The sequence below is a fragment of the Stylophora pistillata genome, chromosome 2 (assembly GCF_964205215.1).
Source record: "Stylophora pistillata chromosome 2, jaStyPist1.2, whole genome shotgun sequence".
NCBI lineage: Eukaryota > Metazoa > Cnidaria > Anthozoa > Scleractinia > Pocilloporidae > Stylophora > Stylophora pistillata.
Genome location: NC_142520.1, coordinates 51,511,538 through 51,529,877, shown reverse-complemented (window position 1 = coordinate 51,529,877; position 18,340 = coordinate 51,511,538). Strand labels below are relative to the sequence as shown.

Genomic DNA, 18,340 nt, shown 5'->3' with positions numbered 1-18,340 from the left:
GGGAGGGCGCCGAGCTGTGATTAAATGGATTCCATTCCCGCTCGCCTCTCGTCTTTCTCCTTTTGTGCTCTGGCAGACATAGCAATGAACCCTGATTCTGGCTTTCGAATACTTCGCCAGATTCACAGCAAGTTCCCTGTTAAACGTTGATAATCCACCTTTCGAGGAGCCCCACTCGCTACAGATGAACATGACATCAATACACTCATCCACAACTGCATCTGCGCCACAAGAAGCCCCGCTCTTGAGGTCTTCACTCTTCCCTTTATTTTTCACAGAAATTTCATTAAGTGCATTCGAAGATCCTCTTTCCATCGCAAAGCTTTTCTTATAGACGAATGTAACATGCGGGAAAGAACTGTCACTTTTACACCCTATGGATAACTTCCGCCTTGGAAACACAGCGTTGGTCACGTGAGACCACAGCTTAACCTCGTTCCAGGTCCATATCGGCCGCTGTACATGTGGTACGTCACTGCCGCCACTGCCGGCACTGCCGGTGGACGTAAACAGTAGATGCTTCTTTTGTCCGTCCACCAGCATTTGTTCCTTTCACCATTGATGCCTGTGTCTCAAGAAATCGGTTGCAAATCAAACCACTTATAATCTAAAGGAAAAAATATGTCTTTTCCCTTCTTTCTTTGTTATTCTTGTGACGTACTTTTATTTCACCTTGCAATGCTTGATGGAAATATCACTGCAACTTGGAATAAGCAATGCGATTTTTGTTTAGATATGGTTTTTTTTTTTCATTATTTTGGGGGAGGCTCTGTCGAACCTCCTGCATTCGCTAGTTACAGGATGCCTGTTGAATGCAGGTTCACTGCTCTACAGAAATAATTTTTTTTAACCCCTTGATAAACAGAACATAATGAATAAACATTTGCCTTTTCTATGAGGTTGCATCGCGTCTATAGAATAACACTAGGAAATGACCGAACTCAACGTTCTTAATGAAAAGAAGAGGCCATCTTATGCAATCGTTATCAACGTTTTCTTGCATGAGCTCCTCGTAAACCATGTTTCGTGCAACAAATAGCTCAGTTTTGGTGTCCTTGTGTCTTTTTGGACCAAACAAAAGCGTCTTTTGGACAGGGATTCACTTTTACGATCTCATGACCTTTGATATTAATGTTTAATTTTTTTTTGTTCCTTCCTTTCGCCTCTATATATATATATATATATATGCATATATATATTTTGCATAGAGTTGACATTTTTTTCTGTTTTATGTATTGCAGCTGTTTCTAATGTTAAAAACTGAAGAGAAGCTGTAAATACAGTTTCGAAATGCTACTGTATGGGTTTTACTGTTGACAGGTCTCAACAAGGTCTTAACAGGAAATCGTAGATCTCGTATAGATAACCGCAATGAAAAAAAAAAAAGAAGAAGAAAAAAGAAGAAAACTAGATCATTTTGTTGCATATTGATGGTACGGTTTGCCTTGCAGTCCTTTAACGAAGAGCTTTAGATTACGTCTCTTTTTCTAAGGGGGGAGGGGGAGCAAAATAGTCGACACTTTGCTTAAAAAAATCAGTCGTTCAACCGTATCAATTGCTGTATAATTTAGAAAGAGGTTTGTGTCTTCTGCAGTGCTTAAGGAAAGTTTAATGTGGGGCAGGCCTGTGTGTAGCCATGGGTTGTCGAGCAAATCTATGTTTGAAACAAATGATTTAGCTGTAAAATTGAAAATGTTTCAGAATGGAAAAGTAGAGGTCTCAAAACTGTCACGGGTCACGTTGCCTCTGTACATGATATTTATCAAGAGAGGCGAGGTGCCAAACTTGTTTAATATAGATTCACGATGATTTTTTTTTTTCTGAAATCTGGCAAAAACGAAGTTGAAGAGAATGCCTTGTGGATTTTATCGAAGACTTTAGTTAGTTTGGTTTTCTTCAGTTATTTTCTTTCTTTCCTTCGTAGGATGATTGTAGCAGAGAAAAAGAAATTGCAGTGATCTGCAGAGGTCTAAAACAATAAATGAATTTAAAATGAATCTAAAAAACATATAAGTAAGCGAAAAGAATATCAAAGACTTCTCAGCCCTACCCTAGCTAGGAAGGTATTGTGGTATTCTCAGGCTTTTCCGTGCTTTATACCCATGATGCAAAGCCAACTATGGACGATCATGTTTGAAGCCACTTCGTGTTTGGCTTTTCTATCGAATGAATTTATTTTGGTGCCAACAATCGCCAAAATGTGACACGATAATTTATGGTAGCCCTCTTCGAGGAGTCGCCCAGCATTGCCGAGGACGAAAAATGAACAATGAAAATAGTGGAGTGGTGGAGGATGGACAGAAAGAAGCGCCCCTGAATGATTCGATCAACAGTACTCCGACAAACCACCAAGGTACTTTTTAGTAGTTGGCGTGATTTTAGTGGAAAACTTTTTGTTCGTCTCGAGTAACTCACGAATCGTTGTTTATCCTTACACAGTTGTTGACGGCGATGGATCGGAAGGTCTTAAACCCCCCTACAGCAAGACATTTCAGCTTCAAATGGATGAAGTTTTGGGGAAAATTCGAGTGACCGAAGAGAAATTGTTGCACTTTGCTGATTAAGCCGATTTTGAATGAGTCCCTTTCATTGAAGGATATCGTGTCGTTTTCGTTGTTGTTATCGCGGCCGTAAAATTGTGTTTCTTCCAGCTTATTTGTGATTGAAATCCCTTAATTCTTTGCTTGTAGAAATCACTTGAAAAACAAGTGGTGGCGTCTGGGTGCAAAAGTAACACGTCGGCTGCCCCTATCGACAGAGAGAAGTTGCACGGAGAACTTTAGGAGCTACGCGCTCAGCGTGAGAAAGTCATCGAAGAAAGAAAACAGTGCGATGTCGAACTCAAAGGGTTAAACGTTCAAGTTCAGAAGAAGGTAGGTTGTATTTTTCACCTAAAGCCACGAATACCGCAGCCACAATATGTTTAACAATTGGTTCATGCTTTAGCGTGCACTATCGAGTTATGGAGTACGCGGGAAGTTTGGAGAGCACGAAAGAAGCGTAAGAGTTGCCCGAGGCGATAGCCGAGGGAAACTCTAGCTTCTTGAGTGCTCTCCAAACTTCCCACGTGCTCCATAACTCGATAGTGCACAGCTGAAAGCATGAACCAATTGTTTTAGAACATAGCCGGTGGAATTTTGCATCAAATCCGACGCGAAAAACGGACAACAATATCAGTTGAAGCGAATCGTGACGGCGCTGTTTCCGAGTCTCCTTTTCCTTTGTTTTTCTCTCTTTCTGCCTCATTTAAGAGCTCTAGCCCAAGGGTAAAGGTCGAAACATTGTCTTCGTTTCGGGACTAGTAGGCCGAGTTTCTGTTTGTATCCATTATTGTCGCGAAATATATTATTTTTCCCCGCGCTAACAATGGCCGCTCGCGCGAAAAAAAAAGTTCTGGCGAAGTCGGATTTGCTGACGCTATCAGCGTGCACTATCGGGATTTTGAGCGCGCTCACGTATAATGAATTTAATTGCGCGACTCTGCTAGCTATGTTCTAATAGGAAATATATCGGTATTATCCCTTTAGTTTCGTTAGATTTCGCCTGATTACGTTCGTTTCGTTTCGCAAAATAGTACAGTATCAGTCATGTTGCAGTCGATGTGACAAAATAGAAACCTAACCTGGGTTATTCGACGCCATTCATCTCACACAAGTTTCTTCTGTTATGCTAACTGGCATCCATCAAAAATCTTCAGAAAACGTCACACATGTAACTGTTTTTGTCGACGTCAGCAATTCGGATCTTAAGCTCGCTAGTAGAGAGAATATTAGGGAGTTTAAGCAAATCACTACGGCTGGCGCTGCTTCGGCTACCGGAAGTAAAATTGTCCAGAAACGAGTCATTGCGCATGTCAGTGGTTCCCATCCGTCCGTAGTGAGGAATCCTACGCGAGTGTGAAGGTTTCGGCGTAGTCTGTGGTACGTGAACTTATCTCGCTTCTTTCTTCGCTTTATACATTCTCCTGAGCAATTTTAACTATTGAAATACACTTAACATCTTTAAAAATAGCTTATCGGGAATATTTATTAAGCTTGCTGTCCCTTGCCGAGTGAATCTGCCTTTATTTTTGCCGCCGGGTTTGTCGAAGGATCGAAGCAGTGTGCACATGGAGAACGCAGCGAACGCAAGGAGAAATGCGTAAGTAGAAAGTCTAACTTTTCCTTTTCAAACCTCAAGACTACTTGAAATTCAAATGGCTGAAGCCGAGGAATGACGAGGGTTATGAGGGACCGTGTAGAAACTTTGCTTTGGTGTTTATAAGCTCCAAACTGGCAATTTTACAACACGTAAGCTTAAATATTTTAATTCACTCATTCATTGTGCACAGGATCGCTTACAATTTTTTTTTTTTCCAAACGTTAGAATCCCTCGTCCCTGTGAACGAAGTCATTTTGAGTTTTTAGACGTGCAAAAACTACCGCGAAGACGCTTAATTTATTGGTTTTAAATTTCTCAGCCGTACTAGGTCTGTTGTTCGCGTTGCTTTAAAGTTGAATTTTGGCGGACTACGGCGACGTACTCTCCCCAAGCCTCGTCAACCACGATAGCCGTAGCAGCGCCAGCCGTAGTGATTTGCTTAAACCCCCTATTATTTAGCAAGAGGACGGGTGTAGCGTTGCAGTTGTGTCTTCCGTTGCAGTTATGTCCTCACAACTAATAACCAATAGAATGTGGTTTTATTTCTTCCAATCAAAAGGCGTTGTGAACGTGTCTCTTGCTTGTCACTTCCCAACTAGGGGAGGGATGCAATTCAAAAATATCAATTGTAAGAAGATCGTTAAGGTTTCCGCGCTCGGAGAATTTCATGGGATATCCTTGTTTCATGAGCTATCCTTGGTGTCGTTTGGGACACTTCGGATTGGTGAAAGATTAAGATTCTGGGTGCGTTTTTAAGTGCTAATTATTGGCGAAATTTTCTTCGATACGTTGGAAAGCTTAGGAAGACGAGAATTTGACGTTGCCCCATGGCTTCGATTCCCTTATTAGTTTGGAGTGCGATAGTGATCGAAGTTGTGCTTTTCTATCGGAACTAGCACGGTAAGGTAAGGTTTCGGTTGCACTTTATGCTAGTATTTTTGTTAAATTTAAATATTACAACCATTCTTCAAAGATCGCGTTCAACAGGTCTCGGGCTAAATACTGTCAGATGTATACCGATAAAGCGTCCGAGTAACTACTAACTTGGATTAATTGAATCCTTCTGTGTCGAGGGATTATTTTTTTTATTATTTTGTTTGGGACATGCAAAACTAGATGATACATAATTAAAAAACGAGACAGATCTCCGTGTTTCAATGACCGAAAATTTGTGATTTTCTTCCAGCCTCATTATAATTTTTATTATGTTACATGTAGCAATCTCATAGTGTCTACATTGATGGTTATTATGGATACAATTGACGACATGTATTCATTGTAATTGTATGGGACTACGCAAAAATTCAACCTCTGTTATGGTTGATGTCAAACATCATATATCCGGGAAAGTTAACTCACAAACTGTTGACATGTATGATGAAGATCAGGTATCTATTATAAAGGATAGGGTGCTCTCTGCCATGCTCTCCAGCAAGAAACAGTTGGGTTACAATGCATTAAATTATTCTCTTTGCTCGCCCAGAAGTGGACAGATTTGCAGCAAAATTACTCTTCACTTAATAATATGTGCTTTTTCATTGAAATCAGTGGCTGACGTAGGCCACTTTCTTTCTTTTACAATTGAATACTTAATTCAGTGCAGACTAGTAATTGCCTATTATTAAGCAATTATTGCTCCTACATGTGTTAGCAAGAACTTGGTCTTGTTGGCTTTCATTGTGAGCCTTTGGTGATCCATATATTAGTGGAGACACTCGCTGCAACTATCTTTGCAATTAAAGAAAATACTAATCTTTTCACCCTTACTTAATTTCATACATACAGGCATGGATGACAACCAGCAGCAAAGCAAAGTACACAAAAGTACCAATGAGGTGGTATTAGCTCCATTGTAAACATTTTCTTGGAAAATTATGCACTAGTTATAAAAAGGTAAATGTTGTGATTAATTGTTTTCCTTGGTGTAAGCATAATTTTCCTTTGGTTTTGTTAATGATATGAATGAAAATGTATTTTGTGTAAAGAAAGATAAAATGTAGCTCCTAGAGTGTAAGTTATGATGAGATGATGTGTCACCATCAATTTGGCCTCTATTAAAAGTAAAAGAATTAAACTAAGGATGAAACTGAACCACAGCATACCTATACTAAACCTTCATTTTAATTGTATCAATATTATTATTTTTCTGGTGTTTTCACCCAATAGATTCACTCCACTGACAGACAAAGATGGCACCTGTACATTTTACCATTACTCTTAGGCTAAGGCACATGCAGAAAGCAATATTTCACAAAAGAACAACATATGCAAGGTTTAAATTTTTCAGACCTTTACTGCTTGGTTTTATGAGTGGCTCCAGGATTTTCTTGCACAAAGAGTTCTGGTTGAGTTCAGCAGTCGCCATATTTTTCAGTATGATGGTTTCACATTAACTGTTGTATGAAGTAATGTACCCTTCTCCAATATTAATTGTGCAAACTTGTCACTGACAAAGAGCTAGTTCATGATTAGACACTGATCATTTCATTGATTGCCATGCTCTACATTTATCGTTGAAGTATCACCATATTTATCTGTGTATAAGTTGACTCTTTATGACGGAAAAATTAGCACAAAAAATCACCCTCGTCTTTTACACGGATCATAGATAGACCTGACCCAAGCAATCCAAGAAATTAGCATATCCAATTGCCTGAAGTCCATTAGAAAAACCAGGTTCACAAAACCAGTTCTAATTGTGTTCAAGTTTTGTCAGTTTTCAGTGCGTTCTTCATCGTTGAAAAAGTTTGAAATAATAAATAATGCGGCTTAAACAGAAACCTAGTTGGGCTGATTTCTATTGTATCTTCTGATCTGTAGAGCTGACAATTTTCCTTACAGCTTCGGTGCTGAATTCTCATTTTCAGCAAATGATTACAGTAACTTAGTGACCTGGTAAATGCTGTTTCTTGTGCGGTTTTGTTTGTTACGCGTGTGGACCATCTATGTTAAATGTTGTGTAGTTTCCAAGATGGCTGCGTGTTTTCATCAAGCGAGCCTTCGAAGCTCTTCAGTGTTCCTTCAGTCTACTAAATCTCCTTTCAAAAGTTTATTTAAATGCATGAAGATTTCATTTTCAAAACGATTTACAAAAGATGGTGAATTACTTCTCCAGTAAATTGAAGTGGTTGTATATGCTTAAATCATGAATCGTGGGGATGTAAACAAGTGCTACTAAACTTCACAGCAGATGGTTACACATTGCTTTGCATTTTTTTTTAATTCACCGTGTTTTCAATACATTCTCAGAAATAAGAGATCAACAATATGGGAAATTTCTGTCGGTCTGAATTTTTCTGTACTAGAAATAAAGAAAAATCTGATTTTCAACCTTGAAAATGGGGGTCAACCTATGCATGGATCAATATGGTAATTAACTCCTTTGCCATCAGTAATCGCATTAAAGATTCTGTGTTAGAAATCACAGCACCATATCCCAAAATCTAATGTTGTCCTCAGCACAATTTCATTTTTTGAGCAAGGCAAAGCTAAAAATCAATCAAGGGCCACACAGACATCACAGAGACAACATTGCTATGTATAATGTTTATGTACTCAGATAGGTAAAAGCTACTCTATTCGTTCATTCAATGTCAAGACCCTCCCTCGTAGTAAATTAAGTAAGTAAAGTCTGTTTATGAGCCTAGTGGCCCATTACGCCGGTGCTTAACTCCGGTTTCTGTAGCATGAAGCGACTAGGAGTATTTCTACTCCCCCCTGGATGGAATGCTAGTCCACTGCAGGGTTACCCCCAGCATTAAATTGCCGGTACCCATTTATACACCTGGGTGAAGAGAGGCACTGTGAGAGTAAAGTGTCTTTCTTAAGAACACAACACAATGTCCCGGCCAGGGCTCGAACTCGGACCACTCGATCTGGAGTCGAGCGCACTAAGCATGAGGCCACCGTGCCTACACATACTCTTCCTCATAGTAGCTATAATTTTTAGCCAACTTGGGAAATAGCAACCAAAAATGGACCCTTTTGGACATCCAAACTTTTAAATTTCAAGGGGAAGGTTCCCCAGACTTTGCCATCCAAGTGGGAATAAATGGCTGCCACACTGTCATTTTGGTCCCTCCTAGCTGCTCAAATGTCCCTCCTTTCCACAATCTTACCAAAGCCTCCATATGTGTAGTAATAAAAACATTGAAGTGAAGAGTGCTATCTCAGCAAGAGATGATGATCATGCACACTTTTAATAGAGTCATCCTAGCAGATGTTTGGAAAGGTATTGCATTCTTTGCTCAAAATCTAGTTTACATAGATCTGGGAAAAAAGAATGGGGTGTAGCAGTCATTCAGGTCGGTTAATTGCTCCAAGCTCTAATGTTATACCACTGCTCATTTGGTTATCTTTCTTGCCAATACTCTTTCTGGTTATTTGGGTTTTCTTGGAAACTCAGGCTCTTGCCAGTGAGAAGAAGCATGATATGTGTTTACAAATTAAAAGCAAAGAAAAGTGAAAAAAAATTGGAGATTAACAGGATGGTATCAAAGACTGGTATAATTTTTTTTGCAGGGGGGGTAGTCTTTTATTTTTGAATCAGAGTTTTAGCCTAAGTATGTCTAAGTTTCTACGCTTGTTGTTTAATCTTGTGATTTCTTTTTTTAAGAAGTAATTAAAGGAAAAAATTTTTAAAATTTTTCTTTATTACAGCCAAATTGAGTCTCTAAATGGAAAGTAAAGACAAAGAAATGATGGTGAGGAACAAATTGCTTGCACTGTAAATTATTGAAAGTAGTCTGCACTCTCCATATTTGTTATTTTCAATTGACATGCTTTGCACAGGTGTTGTATAATAGGTGTGAATAATGAATAAGATTGTGCAGGGAATTAGCTTGTGCTGCAGCATCCCATATCCAATAAATTCAATAGAACACCCTTCGGTCATTTCACGCCTTATTGGATCATGATACGTCCTTAAAAGAAAAGTTGCTTGAGACATATTTTTATCGGTCAGTACAAAATGCAGACTGCAGACTGCAGACTGCAGACTGCAGACTGGGTATAAAATGCAGACTGAGACCAAAATTTTATACCCAGTCTGCAGTCTGCAGTCTGCATTTTGTACTGACCGATATTTTTATCGTAAACATTTATGAAGCTTTCTTCTGATACATAGTTTGCTAAGATTTTAGTGAAACTACTCTAGTGTGCAAACAATTTTTTTCCCGAAGGATACCCGCAAAAGTGGGAAGTAACCTTGAGCTTGTCATATGCGATTAAGTCGTATCATATAAATCTGCCCTAAAAAGGAAAAATTTACATTACTTTTATATATTGAAGTGAATGCTTTGATACACAGTGGCTTTAGCCTCTGCATATCCTCTTATATTTTTCTCTGAATACCTGGGAGCCGAGCAAACTGGTAACCACCCGTATTCTCTCGTTCTCTTTAAAATAGGATTGTTGATCAATTTTTGCTGAGTTGGCTACCATGGCTCAAGATGGAGGACCACGTGGTGAGATAAACTAATTTCTTCTCTGCCATCCTGAGAGGGTTTCTCATACTTTCAGAATAGAACAGAATTTTGGCTAACCTAACATTTTAACAGGAAATCGTCCCTTTTAAATTGAATGTTCTAAGGGAGTTCTTCAAGTTGCTTTGAGGTTTATTGCCTGTCATGAAATAAAACCAGTGAACAAGGCTGTTATGAATTACACACAACTTCAGATGAGGGTGTCTGGCATTGTGAAGTACTGGTGCATTTCATCCCTGAGAAGCAATCAAACTACTGTTTTTTCACTTATAACATTACTTAAAAATTAATAATCAGTGACTTAATAGGTGTCAGGCATATCAAAGAATATTGGCACGGAAAGAGGTACTCTCCCTAATGGTTCATGTGCACATTCTAGGGTGAACGTTATTGCATCTCTAGTATAAACATTGGTAGTGATATTTTTGACAAAGGCCATCACTGGACGGCCATGTTTATGGATTTTGAAGGAAGTATTAAACCACAGAGGCTCAGGGCCAAACAGCTTTGTAAAATGTCGTATATTGATATTACTAAGTGATACATTTCTTATGTTTTGAAAAGCATGTGATTAACATGGACTAGCTGGAACAAGAAATAGTTACGGAAGAGTAGCTGGAAAGAGGAAGAGAAGCACAAAGAAAAAGGGAGGAGCAAACGAAAAGAGAGAAACAAAGAAAGGGAGAAGGTCATTTCTCCGACACATACCTAAACTTAAGTTATCCCTTTTAAAATTTTCAACCTGTATATCTATGTCACACAGTAATTCCTCTTTTTTTTCAAATATGTGAAATCATAATCTCTTGGAAAACTACTCTATCAGGGATATAAATTTAATGTATATTGTTTCTTTTTTTATTTTTAAGTGAGCTTAATGATCTTGTTTATAATAGGACAGTCATATTAGTACGTCAATGTCATCGGAAGACATTAAATATTTGGAAGAGAAACTTAAAACTTGTCCTTTGCTTACATAGATTTTTCTTTTGTGAAGCCTTACTAAGTGACTCTTGATGTCATGTTAAGTTCTCCTTCGGTTCCACAAGTAAACAGGCAGCACGTTGGAATGGGACGACAGTAGTTCATCCTAAGTCACCAAGGGCTTCTTTTGCAAGTAACCCTTCAATTATTCTGTTACAATGTTTTATCTGGCGGTGAATAGTACCCGTGGGCCTCTACGTAGACGTTCAGTTTGCTTGTCAAGCAATGATAAATCAATAGTTTGCCGTCAATATATGCACATGCATCTGTGTATACAGCGACTTCTGGGAAAATTTCTCATTGCCTGAAGACATTTTTAACGCTCAATTGACTTAAATTCCAGGGGTATTCAGACCCTTTTCAACAATCAGAACATCACAGTGGTGAAACATATCACCAAAACTTGCATACTGATAAATATTTTATGGGGAAGGTTACATTCTCTTTTCCAGGAAAATAATCTCCTCAAACTGAGTGATTTTTGTCGAATAATCCTAAGGCTTTATGCAGGGGATTCTACAAAGTACCGGCTAAAATTATTGAACTCGCCCGGGGATAGCCCTCCGACAACTACCCCCCGACCCAAAATTTTCTTACGCGAATTAAGGGTGCACTTCCAGCGATCTAACTTGCAACTGCAGTATATCTGTTTATCTCTATTTCCATGTTTTGAGTGCATTCGAAAATCAAAACAATTTCACAGCTCGTACTCTGCAAGTGCAATACATCCAAACTTGACATATCCATTATTAACCCCTTTTTCCATTTTTCACTGAATGTGGAAATTCTCGAAAAAAGGCAATAAATTCTGACAATTTATCCAGCAATTAGAATAATTATATCCTAACATGCCAAATCCAGTCTTCACCCCAATTTTCCACTTTCTCGATCAACTCTAGAAACACGGGGTTAATTATAACAATTCATCCTACAAGTGGATGATATCATAACTTTTCCATATCCAATCTTTGCCCCGATTTGTTCAATTAACTGTAGAAAAACGGGAATCGTGACAATTCGATTAGTTAACACGATGACTTGCCGTGTCCAATCGTTACCCCGATTTTCCATTTGTCCAACGAGTCCCGAGAAAGCCGTGATAAGTTCTGACAATTCATCAAGCAGGGGAAATATAACCTTAGTTCCCATATCATATCTTTACCTTAATTTTTCATTTTTTTTTTCCATTTATTAGAGACAAATAAGATAAAATGTGACAATTAATCCCACATGTGGGATATGCCAAAAATGGGATAAAATCGGACAATTCATCCTGCAAATGAAACATATTGCAACTTATGTGTAATCTTTACCCGATTTTTCATTATTTTCAGAGAATTCTAAAAAAAAAAAACAATTCATGTCATAAAAAGAATATATTCCAACGCGCTGATTGAATCATAACTCGGTACATCCCTGGTTTTCCGTTTTTTTTTAATAAATTCCAAAAAAGGGGGTTAATTCTGAAAGCTCACCCCATAAGTAGAATACATTCTAAGTTTCCATCTCCAATCTTGAACCCGGTCTTCTATTTTTATTTCAATGAATTCCAGAAAAAAAGGGGACGGTAAGTTATGAGAATTTATACCGTAAGCGGAGTATATCCTGAGTTGTCATATCCAGTCTTTACCCCAATCATCTAATTCCTTTTTTTTTAATGAATCAATTCCAGAAAAACAGGACAAACTCTGACAATTCATGCTACAAGGGGATAATACCCGAAGTTCCCAAATGTCATCTTTGCTTCGATGTTCCAATTTTTTTTTTTTTAAGTGAACTCTAGAGAACAGGGGTAAATTCTTAGAATTAATACCGCAAGTGGAATATAACCTACGTTGTCATGTCAAATCTTTCTTGATTTTCCTTTTTTAATGAATTAATTCTAGAAAAACGGGGTAAACTCTGAGAATTTATACTACAAGCGGATAGTACCCGTAGTTCCCTTATGCCATCTTGCTCTGATTTTGGAATTTTTTTCACGGAATTATAGAAAAACATGGAAAATTATAGTAACTCATCCTCCAAGTCGAATATATTCTATTGACTTGCCACATCTAATCTACTTTACCCCGATTTTCCATTTTTTTTTTTCAATGAGTAGAAAAACGGGGCTCCCACTGACTCGCCATATCCACTCTTTTGGATATATCAATAAAGTTGAAATAATAAATTAGACACCGTAACGATTACAAAAGCTGACGTTTCGAGCGTTAGCCCTTCGTCAGAGCGAAGGCCTTAGCGTTAGCCCTTCGCTCCGACGAAGGGCAAACGCTCGAAAAGTCAGCTTTTGTAATCGTTACGGTGTCTAATTTACCATTTCAACTTTGTTGATATATCTAAATTACTTCGTTACTCCCACCGACGCAGCGCCAAACAGTTTCTTTCGAAACTATCAGCCTATATCCAATCTTTACCCAATTTTTCATTTTTTTTTTCAATAAATTCTGGAAAAACGGAGTAAATTCTGAGGGTTCACGCTACAAGTGGATAAGACTCTAAGTTCTCATAAGCCATCTTTACCCCGATTTTCCATTCCTTTTTTCAGCGGTGAATTCTACGATTAGCGCTAATCATTAGACCTTTAAAATAAAGCAATACGCAAATAGCTTAATTGTAATTAGGAGTTTTTTTGTAACGCCGGCCCGCTTTCAGTTATTATTAATTAATAGACTTCTATAGAAATTAAAAACTTAGACACAACAACGCGCTATGTAATGTACTGTTCCTCTTTAATTGTAATCATTCCCTAAAGAAGTCTTAATTGGTGTCGAAACGCGCCCGAAATAAATGAGAAGCTTACAACTACAAAAAGTGTTTCTTTGTGCGGCTCGCTAAAATTCTAGAATAATTCTAGAAAAGCGGGATAAATTCTGAGAATTCGTCCTTCGAGTGGGATAGATCTTAGAGTGCCAAATCCAATCTTTAACCCGATTTTCCATTTTTTTTTCAATGTACTCTAGAAAAACGGGATGAAGTTTGAGAATTCGGCCCACAAGTGGCTAATACCTTTGGTTCTCATATGCCATCTTCACCCCGATTTTCCATTTAATCAATGAATTTTAGAAAAACGAGGTAAATTCTGAGCATTCATGCTACAAGTGGATAACAACCAAAGTTCCCATATGATATCTTTACCCCAATTTTCCATTTTTTTCAACAAATTCTAGAAAAACGGGTTAAAATCTAACAATTCATCCTCCAATCAGATCCCAAGTTGCTTATCCAGGCTTCAACCCGATTTTCCATTCTTTTTTTTCCATGAATTCTGGAGAAACGGGATTAATTCTACGAATTCATCCGCAAGTAGCTAACACGCTAAGCTCCCATTGCTGATTTTTTTCCCCGATTTCCCATTTGATCAGCGAATTCGAGAAAAATGAGGTAAATTCTGAGCCTTCATGTTACAAGTGAATAATACCCGAGGTTCCCATATGCCCGAATTTCCATTTTTTTTTTTTCAGTGAATTTGACAAAAAACGGGGTAAAATCTAAGAGTTTATTCGCCGAATTAATAGATCCCAATTTGCCATAGCCAATCCTTAACCTGATTTTCCATTTTATTTTTCAATAATTCTAGAAAAACGGAATGAATTTTGAGAATTCAGCCCACAAGTAGCTCATACCCTAAGTTCCCATATGCCATCTTCACCCCGATTTTCCATTTGATCAATGAATTTTAGAAAAACGAGGTAAATTCTGAGCATTCATGCTACAAGTGGATAATACCCAAAGTTCCCATATTATATCTTTACTCCAATTTTCCATTTTTCAACAAATTCTAGAAAAACGGGGTAAAATCTAAGAATCCATTCTCCAAATGAAATAGATCCTAAGTTGCTCTATCCATTCTTCACCCTGATTTACCATTTTTTTCAATGAATTTTGGAGAAACGAGATTAATTCTGCGAATTCATCGATCCGCAAGTGGCTAACACGCTAAAGTCCCATTTGATGATCTTTACCCCCGATTTCCCATTTGATCAGCGAATTCGAGAAAAATGGGGTAAATTTTGAGCCTTCATGTTACAAGTGAATAATACCCGAGGTTCCCATACGCCCGAATTTTCATCTTTTTTTTTTCAGTGAATTTGACAAATAACGGGGTAAAATGTAAGAGTTCATTCTTCGAATTAATAGATCCCAAGTTGCCATAGCCAATCCCTAACCCTATTTTCCATAAGTTCCCATATGCTATCTTTACCCCGACTTCCCATTTAATCGGCTAATTCGAGAAAAACGGGGTAAATTCTGAGCCTTCATGTTACAAGTGAATAATAACCGAGGTTCCCATATGCTATCTTTACCCCGAATTTCCATGTTTTTTTTTCAGTGAATTTGACAAAAAACGGGGTTAAGTCTAAGAGTGTATCCTCCGAATTAAATGGATCCCAAGTTGCCATAGCCAATCGTTAACCCGATTTTCCATTTTTTCTTTCAATGAATTCTAGAAAAACGGGATGAATTTTGAGAATTCAGCCCACAAGTGGCTAGTACCCTAGGTTCCCATATGCCATTGTCACCCCAACTTTCCATTTGGTCAGTGAATTTCAGAAAAATGAGGTGAATTCTGAGCATTCATGCCACAAGTGGATAATACCCGAAGTTCCCACACGATATCTTTACCCCGATTTTCAAAGATCAGCGATCGAATTCGAGAAAAACGGGGTAAATTCCGAGCCTTCATGTTACAGGTGAATAATACTCGAAGTTCCCACATGCTATCTTCATCCCGAATTTCCAATTTTATTTTTCAGTGAATTTGACAAAAAACGGGGTGAAGTCAAAGCGTTCATCCTCCGAATTAATTAGATCTCAAGTTGCCATAGCCAATCTTTAACCCGATTTTCCATTTTTTTTTATGAATTCAAGAAAAACGGGATAAATTCTAGGAATTCATCCGAAAGTGGCTTACACGCTAAGTTTCCATATGCCATCCGCTTTACCTGGTTTTTCCATTTGATCAGCGAATTCTAGAAAAACAGGGTAAATTCTGTGAAATTCATCCTTAATGTCCTTGAGGTGGAATAAATCCTTATGACTTGCCATAGCCATCTTTACCCGATTTTTGATTTGATCATTATGTGAATTTGTCGTAAACGGGGTAAATTATGACAAATCCACCCAAAAGTGCATTCCCGACAATAATTTAGAGACAGTACTAAATAAAGAGCAGCTTAAATCAGCAAAAACCTACGATATTCGAAATAAACAACTGAGGGCCAAACTTCTGTGATTGAAGGAAGACTTCGTGACGCAGACAGATTATCACAACATTGACCTCTCCGTCGATCTCACCTCCGGCAGATCAGCGAAGCATCAAAAATATATAATTTTATGCCGACGAACCATAATCTATGATCTTCAACTATTAAAGAAAATAAAACAATTGTGATATGGGTAAAATGTTGTCATTGAAGTCGCAAGTCGAACAATGACGTCTGTAAATAAAGCAAGACTGCAAATAAAGCGTGAACAATAACGCATTCTTTGGTCAAAAGTCGCTTTGTTATTCACGTAGCAAGTTGCTCTTCCACGTTTAGGACGTTTAGATTAGAACGATGCGATCACACGGCGTTAACGAAGGAGCGATAGAACTTCAAGGAAAGTAATGTGAGAGATTGCGAACAGCATGTTTTCCTGAGATCAGTTGGAAGTTGCTCATACGTGTCAAATTTTTTACTTATCCCGACCCCGTTGAATGAGCAATTTTGCTTGAAGACATAACTGCAACGGAGTCTCTTAACCAGTCCCAAGCTGCGTGTCGCTCTATAGATCACAGGATGTGATTGGCCATTGTATCACCTTACGTCAGAGGACATATCTACAACAAGAGGACATAAGTGCAACGGTACAGACGGGAACGTCAGTTGACGTCGGCGCGCGCAGCAAAAATACCGGTAAGAAAATGGATCGAGAGCGTCGCCCCTTCTTGTTTCAGAAGTGTTTTAGCAGTCGTTGCCTCGAGGCGTCATCGCAATATCTGTTCTTCAATAGCCTATAAACTCGGCTTTTCAAAGATCGCCAACACAAATTTTCGCTTTCACAAACAGCTTTAAGGACAACGAAACTATCCTCTTTGAGAGTGATGCAACAAGCGCAAACAGAGGATAATTATAGTTACGGAAAGTTAGATGTTTTGTTCTGTTCAGGCTACTAAAATAACTTCATGCGAAAAGCACAGGTAATTTTATATACCATAATAGTAACGCAACAAAAAATGTTCTCAGTAGGGTGGTCCCGTCATAAGTCCAGTATCACTGAGGGGCGTGAGATCCTCCCACTGCTGTTCCGGGCCCGAACATGTTTATAATATACGAACCACATGGGCGATAAAACTTTATAATTGATCCATTCCAGGTAAGACTCGTGTCTGTTGATTCCTGTATCGAATTTTGGAGCCCATTAGATTTTTTTTTTGCGATTTGTGTTGCTGTCTTTTCGCTTCGTGCCATTATTTTTTTACCACTGCTCGTCTTTCTTCGCAATTTTACAAAGTATAATTTGGAAATCATCATCGTTTTTACCCTTGTTCACTGAATATTTCTATTCATTCATGACGGTACATCTCTTTTGAAAATTGAATACTTAGAGGTGCAAAGCATTTTGAACGGGGTTATGGCGAAACCATGTAGAAACCAAGCGACGCAACGACGGAGTTAATGCGAGTTCTTGTTTAACGCTGAAAGAATTAATGCGAGTCACCCATGAAATGGTTAGGCTTAGGATAAGACTTGGTTTTGGTTTTTTGTTTGTTTTGTGTTGTTTCTTCTTTTTTCGACGAAGTTGTTCAAGACTGAATTAAATTACTTGATTTAGAAAGTCGTGTCGAAATAGAATTGATTGTCATTTTCTTTTGTTGCGTGAGCCCAACTTTCTTGTTTTCATCGGCGCTGATTAAAAAAGTTTAAGACATAAAAAAGTGCAAACCCGAGAAAATTCTCAAATTGTTTATCTCTGACTTCAATCCACAAAGCATTCATTTATGATCGGTGAAAACGACAACCACAACGAAAACAAGTAAATAAAAAAAAATTACGGTAGGTAAGCTTCGTGATTGTTCGTTTTATTGACTGCTCCAAACTTCAACATGCAGCATGGTTATTGAAGAATCGATTTACGATAAAATTCAACAGCATATATCCCATTCTTAGAGTTTTCACATAGGCTTAATTAAAGAAATGTATTAAAGAAAAGCCCTTTTATTGTCTAAAGCCTTGCTCATTTAAAAGAAAAATGAGTCCTGAAATCTTGGATCGCTTGCCAACGACTGTGTTCCAATTTCGTTTCGGGAACCAGCATATTGAAGCGACAAGTTTTCAAAAATACACCGATTAAAACAAAGAAAGGGACCTAATTATCCTGAACATGAGTATTGAAATACTTCCAAACAGTATTATCTCGTTTGGATCGATTTACAAGTGCACAATTGACGGAAATCTGAGACGTTCTGATCGCGACGGGAAAACCAGCAAAGTGACGTCCTAAACTTGTTTGGGAGAACCGCAACGCTAACACCGGAAGTCGAATGGTGTCGTGTCCAGACTACTCCGCGCGCTCTCCCGTTCTGAAATCTCGTTCCCGTCCTCTCTAGTAGAGAGCTTAAGCATCGGAGGTTTTTGATTCACGGACGTCAACCGGAAGTTTAAATATGTGCTTCGCAATCAGTACGCATGTGCAGACGTTTTTTGACGTGAGGTCGCAGACGTGAAAGTGGGATGTTTGCCGTGCGTGTTGTT

General features: G+C 38.3%; 3 protein-coding genes across 26 annotated transcripts in view; 1 reads left to right on the top strand and 2 right to left on the bottom strand.

Annotated features, from left to right (window-relative positions):
• The window catches only part of LOC148740218 (uncharacterized), a 1,278-nt gene extending 528 nt beyond the window's left edge, over positions 1 to 750 (bottom strand). The window contains exon 1 of the mRNA XM_088749649.1: positions 1 to 750. This exon is cut by the window's left edge and continues 528 nt beyond it. Coding sequence (XP_088605775.1) covers positions 1 to 543 — 543 coding nt within the window. The 5' untranslated portion in view covers positions 544 to 750.
• Positions 751 to 2,052: 1,302 nt separating this feature from the next.
• Positions 2,053 to 18,340, top strand: part of LOC148740211 (uncharacterized) — a 70,309-nt gene continuing 54,021 nt past the window's right edge. Inside the window, exons 1-7 of one of the 24 annotated variants that reach the window (XM_088748439.1) lie at positions 2,053 to 2,353; positions 2,440 to 2,546; positions 2,691 to 2,873; positions 5,926 to 6,033; positions 8,800 to 8,843; positions 9,548 to 9,605; positions 10,188 to 10,580. In XM_088748439.1, coding sequence (XP_088604565.1) covers positions 2,167 to 2,353; positions 2,440 to 2,546; positions 2,691 to 2,783 — 387 coding nt within the window. In that variant the 5' untranslated portion in view covers positions 2,053 to 2,166 and the 3' untranslated portion in view covers positions 2,784 to 2,873; positions 5,926 to 6,033; positions 8,800 to 8,843; positions 9,548 to 9,605; positions 10,188 to 10,580. The other 23 variants (XM_088748440.1, XM_088748437.1, XM_088748441.1 and 20 more) reach the window with 23 other exon arrangements.
• Positions 12,932 to 18,340, bottom strand: part of LOC148740216 (protein argonaute-2-like) — a 41,779-nt gene continuing 36,370 nt past the window's right edge. The window contains exon 21 of the transcript XR_015996513.1: positions 12,932 to 16,425. The gene's annotated coding sequence lies outside the window, so the exon portion shown is untranslated. The remainder of the gene's footprint in view (positions 16,426 to 18,340) is intronic.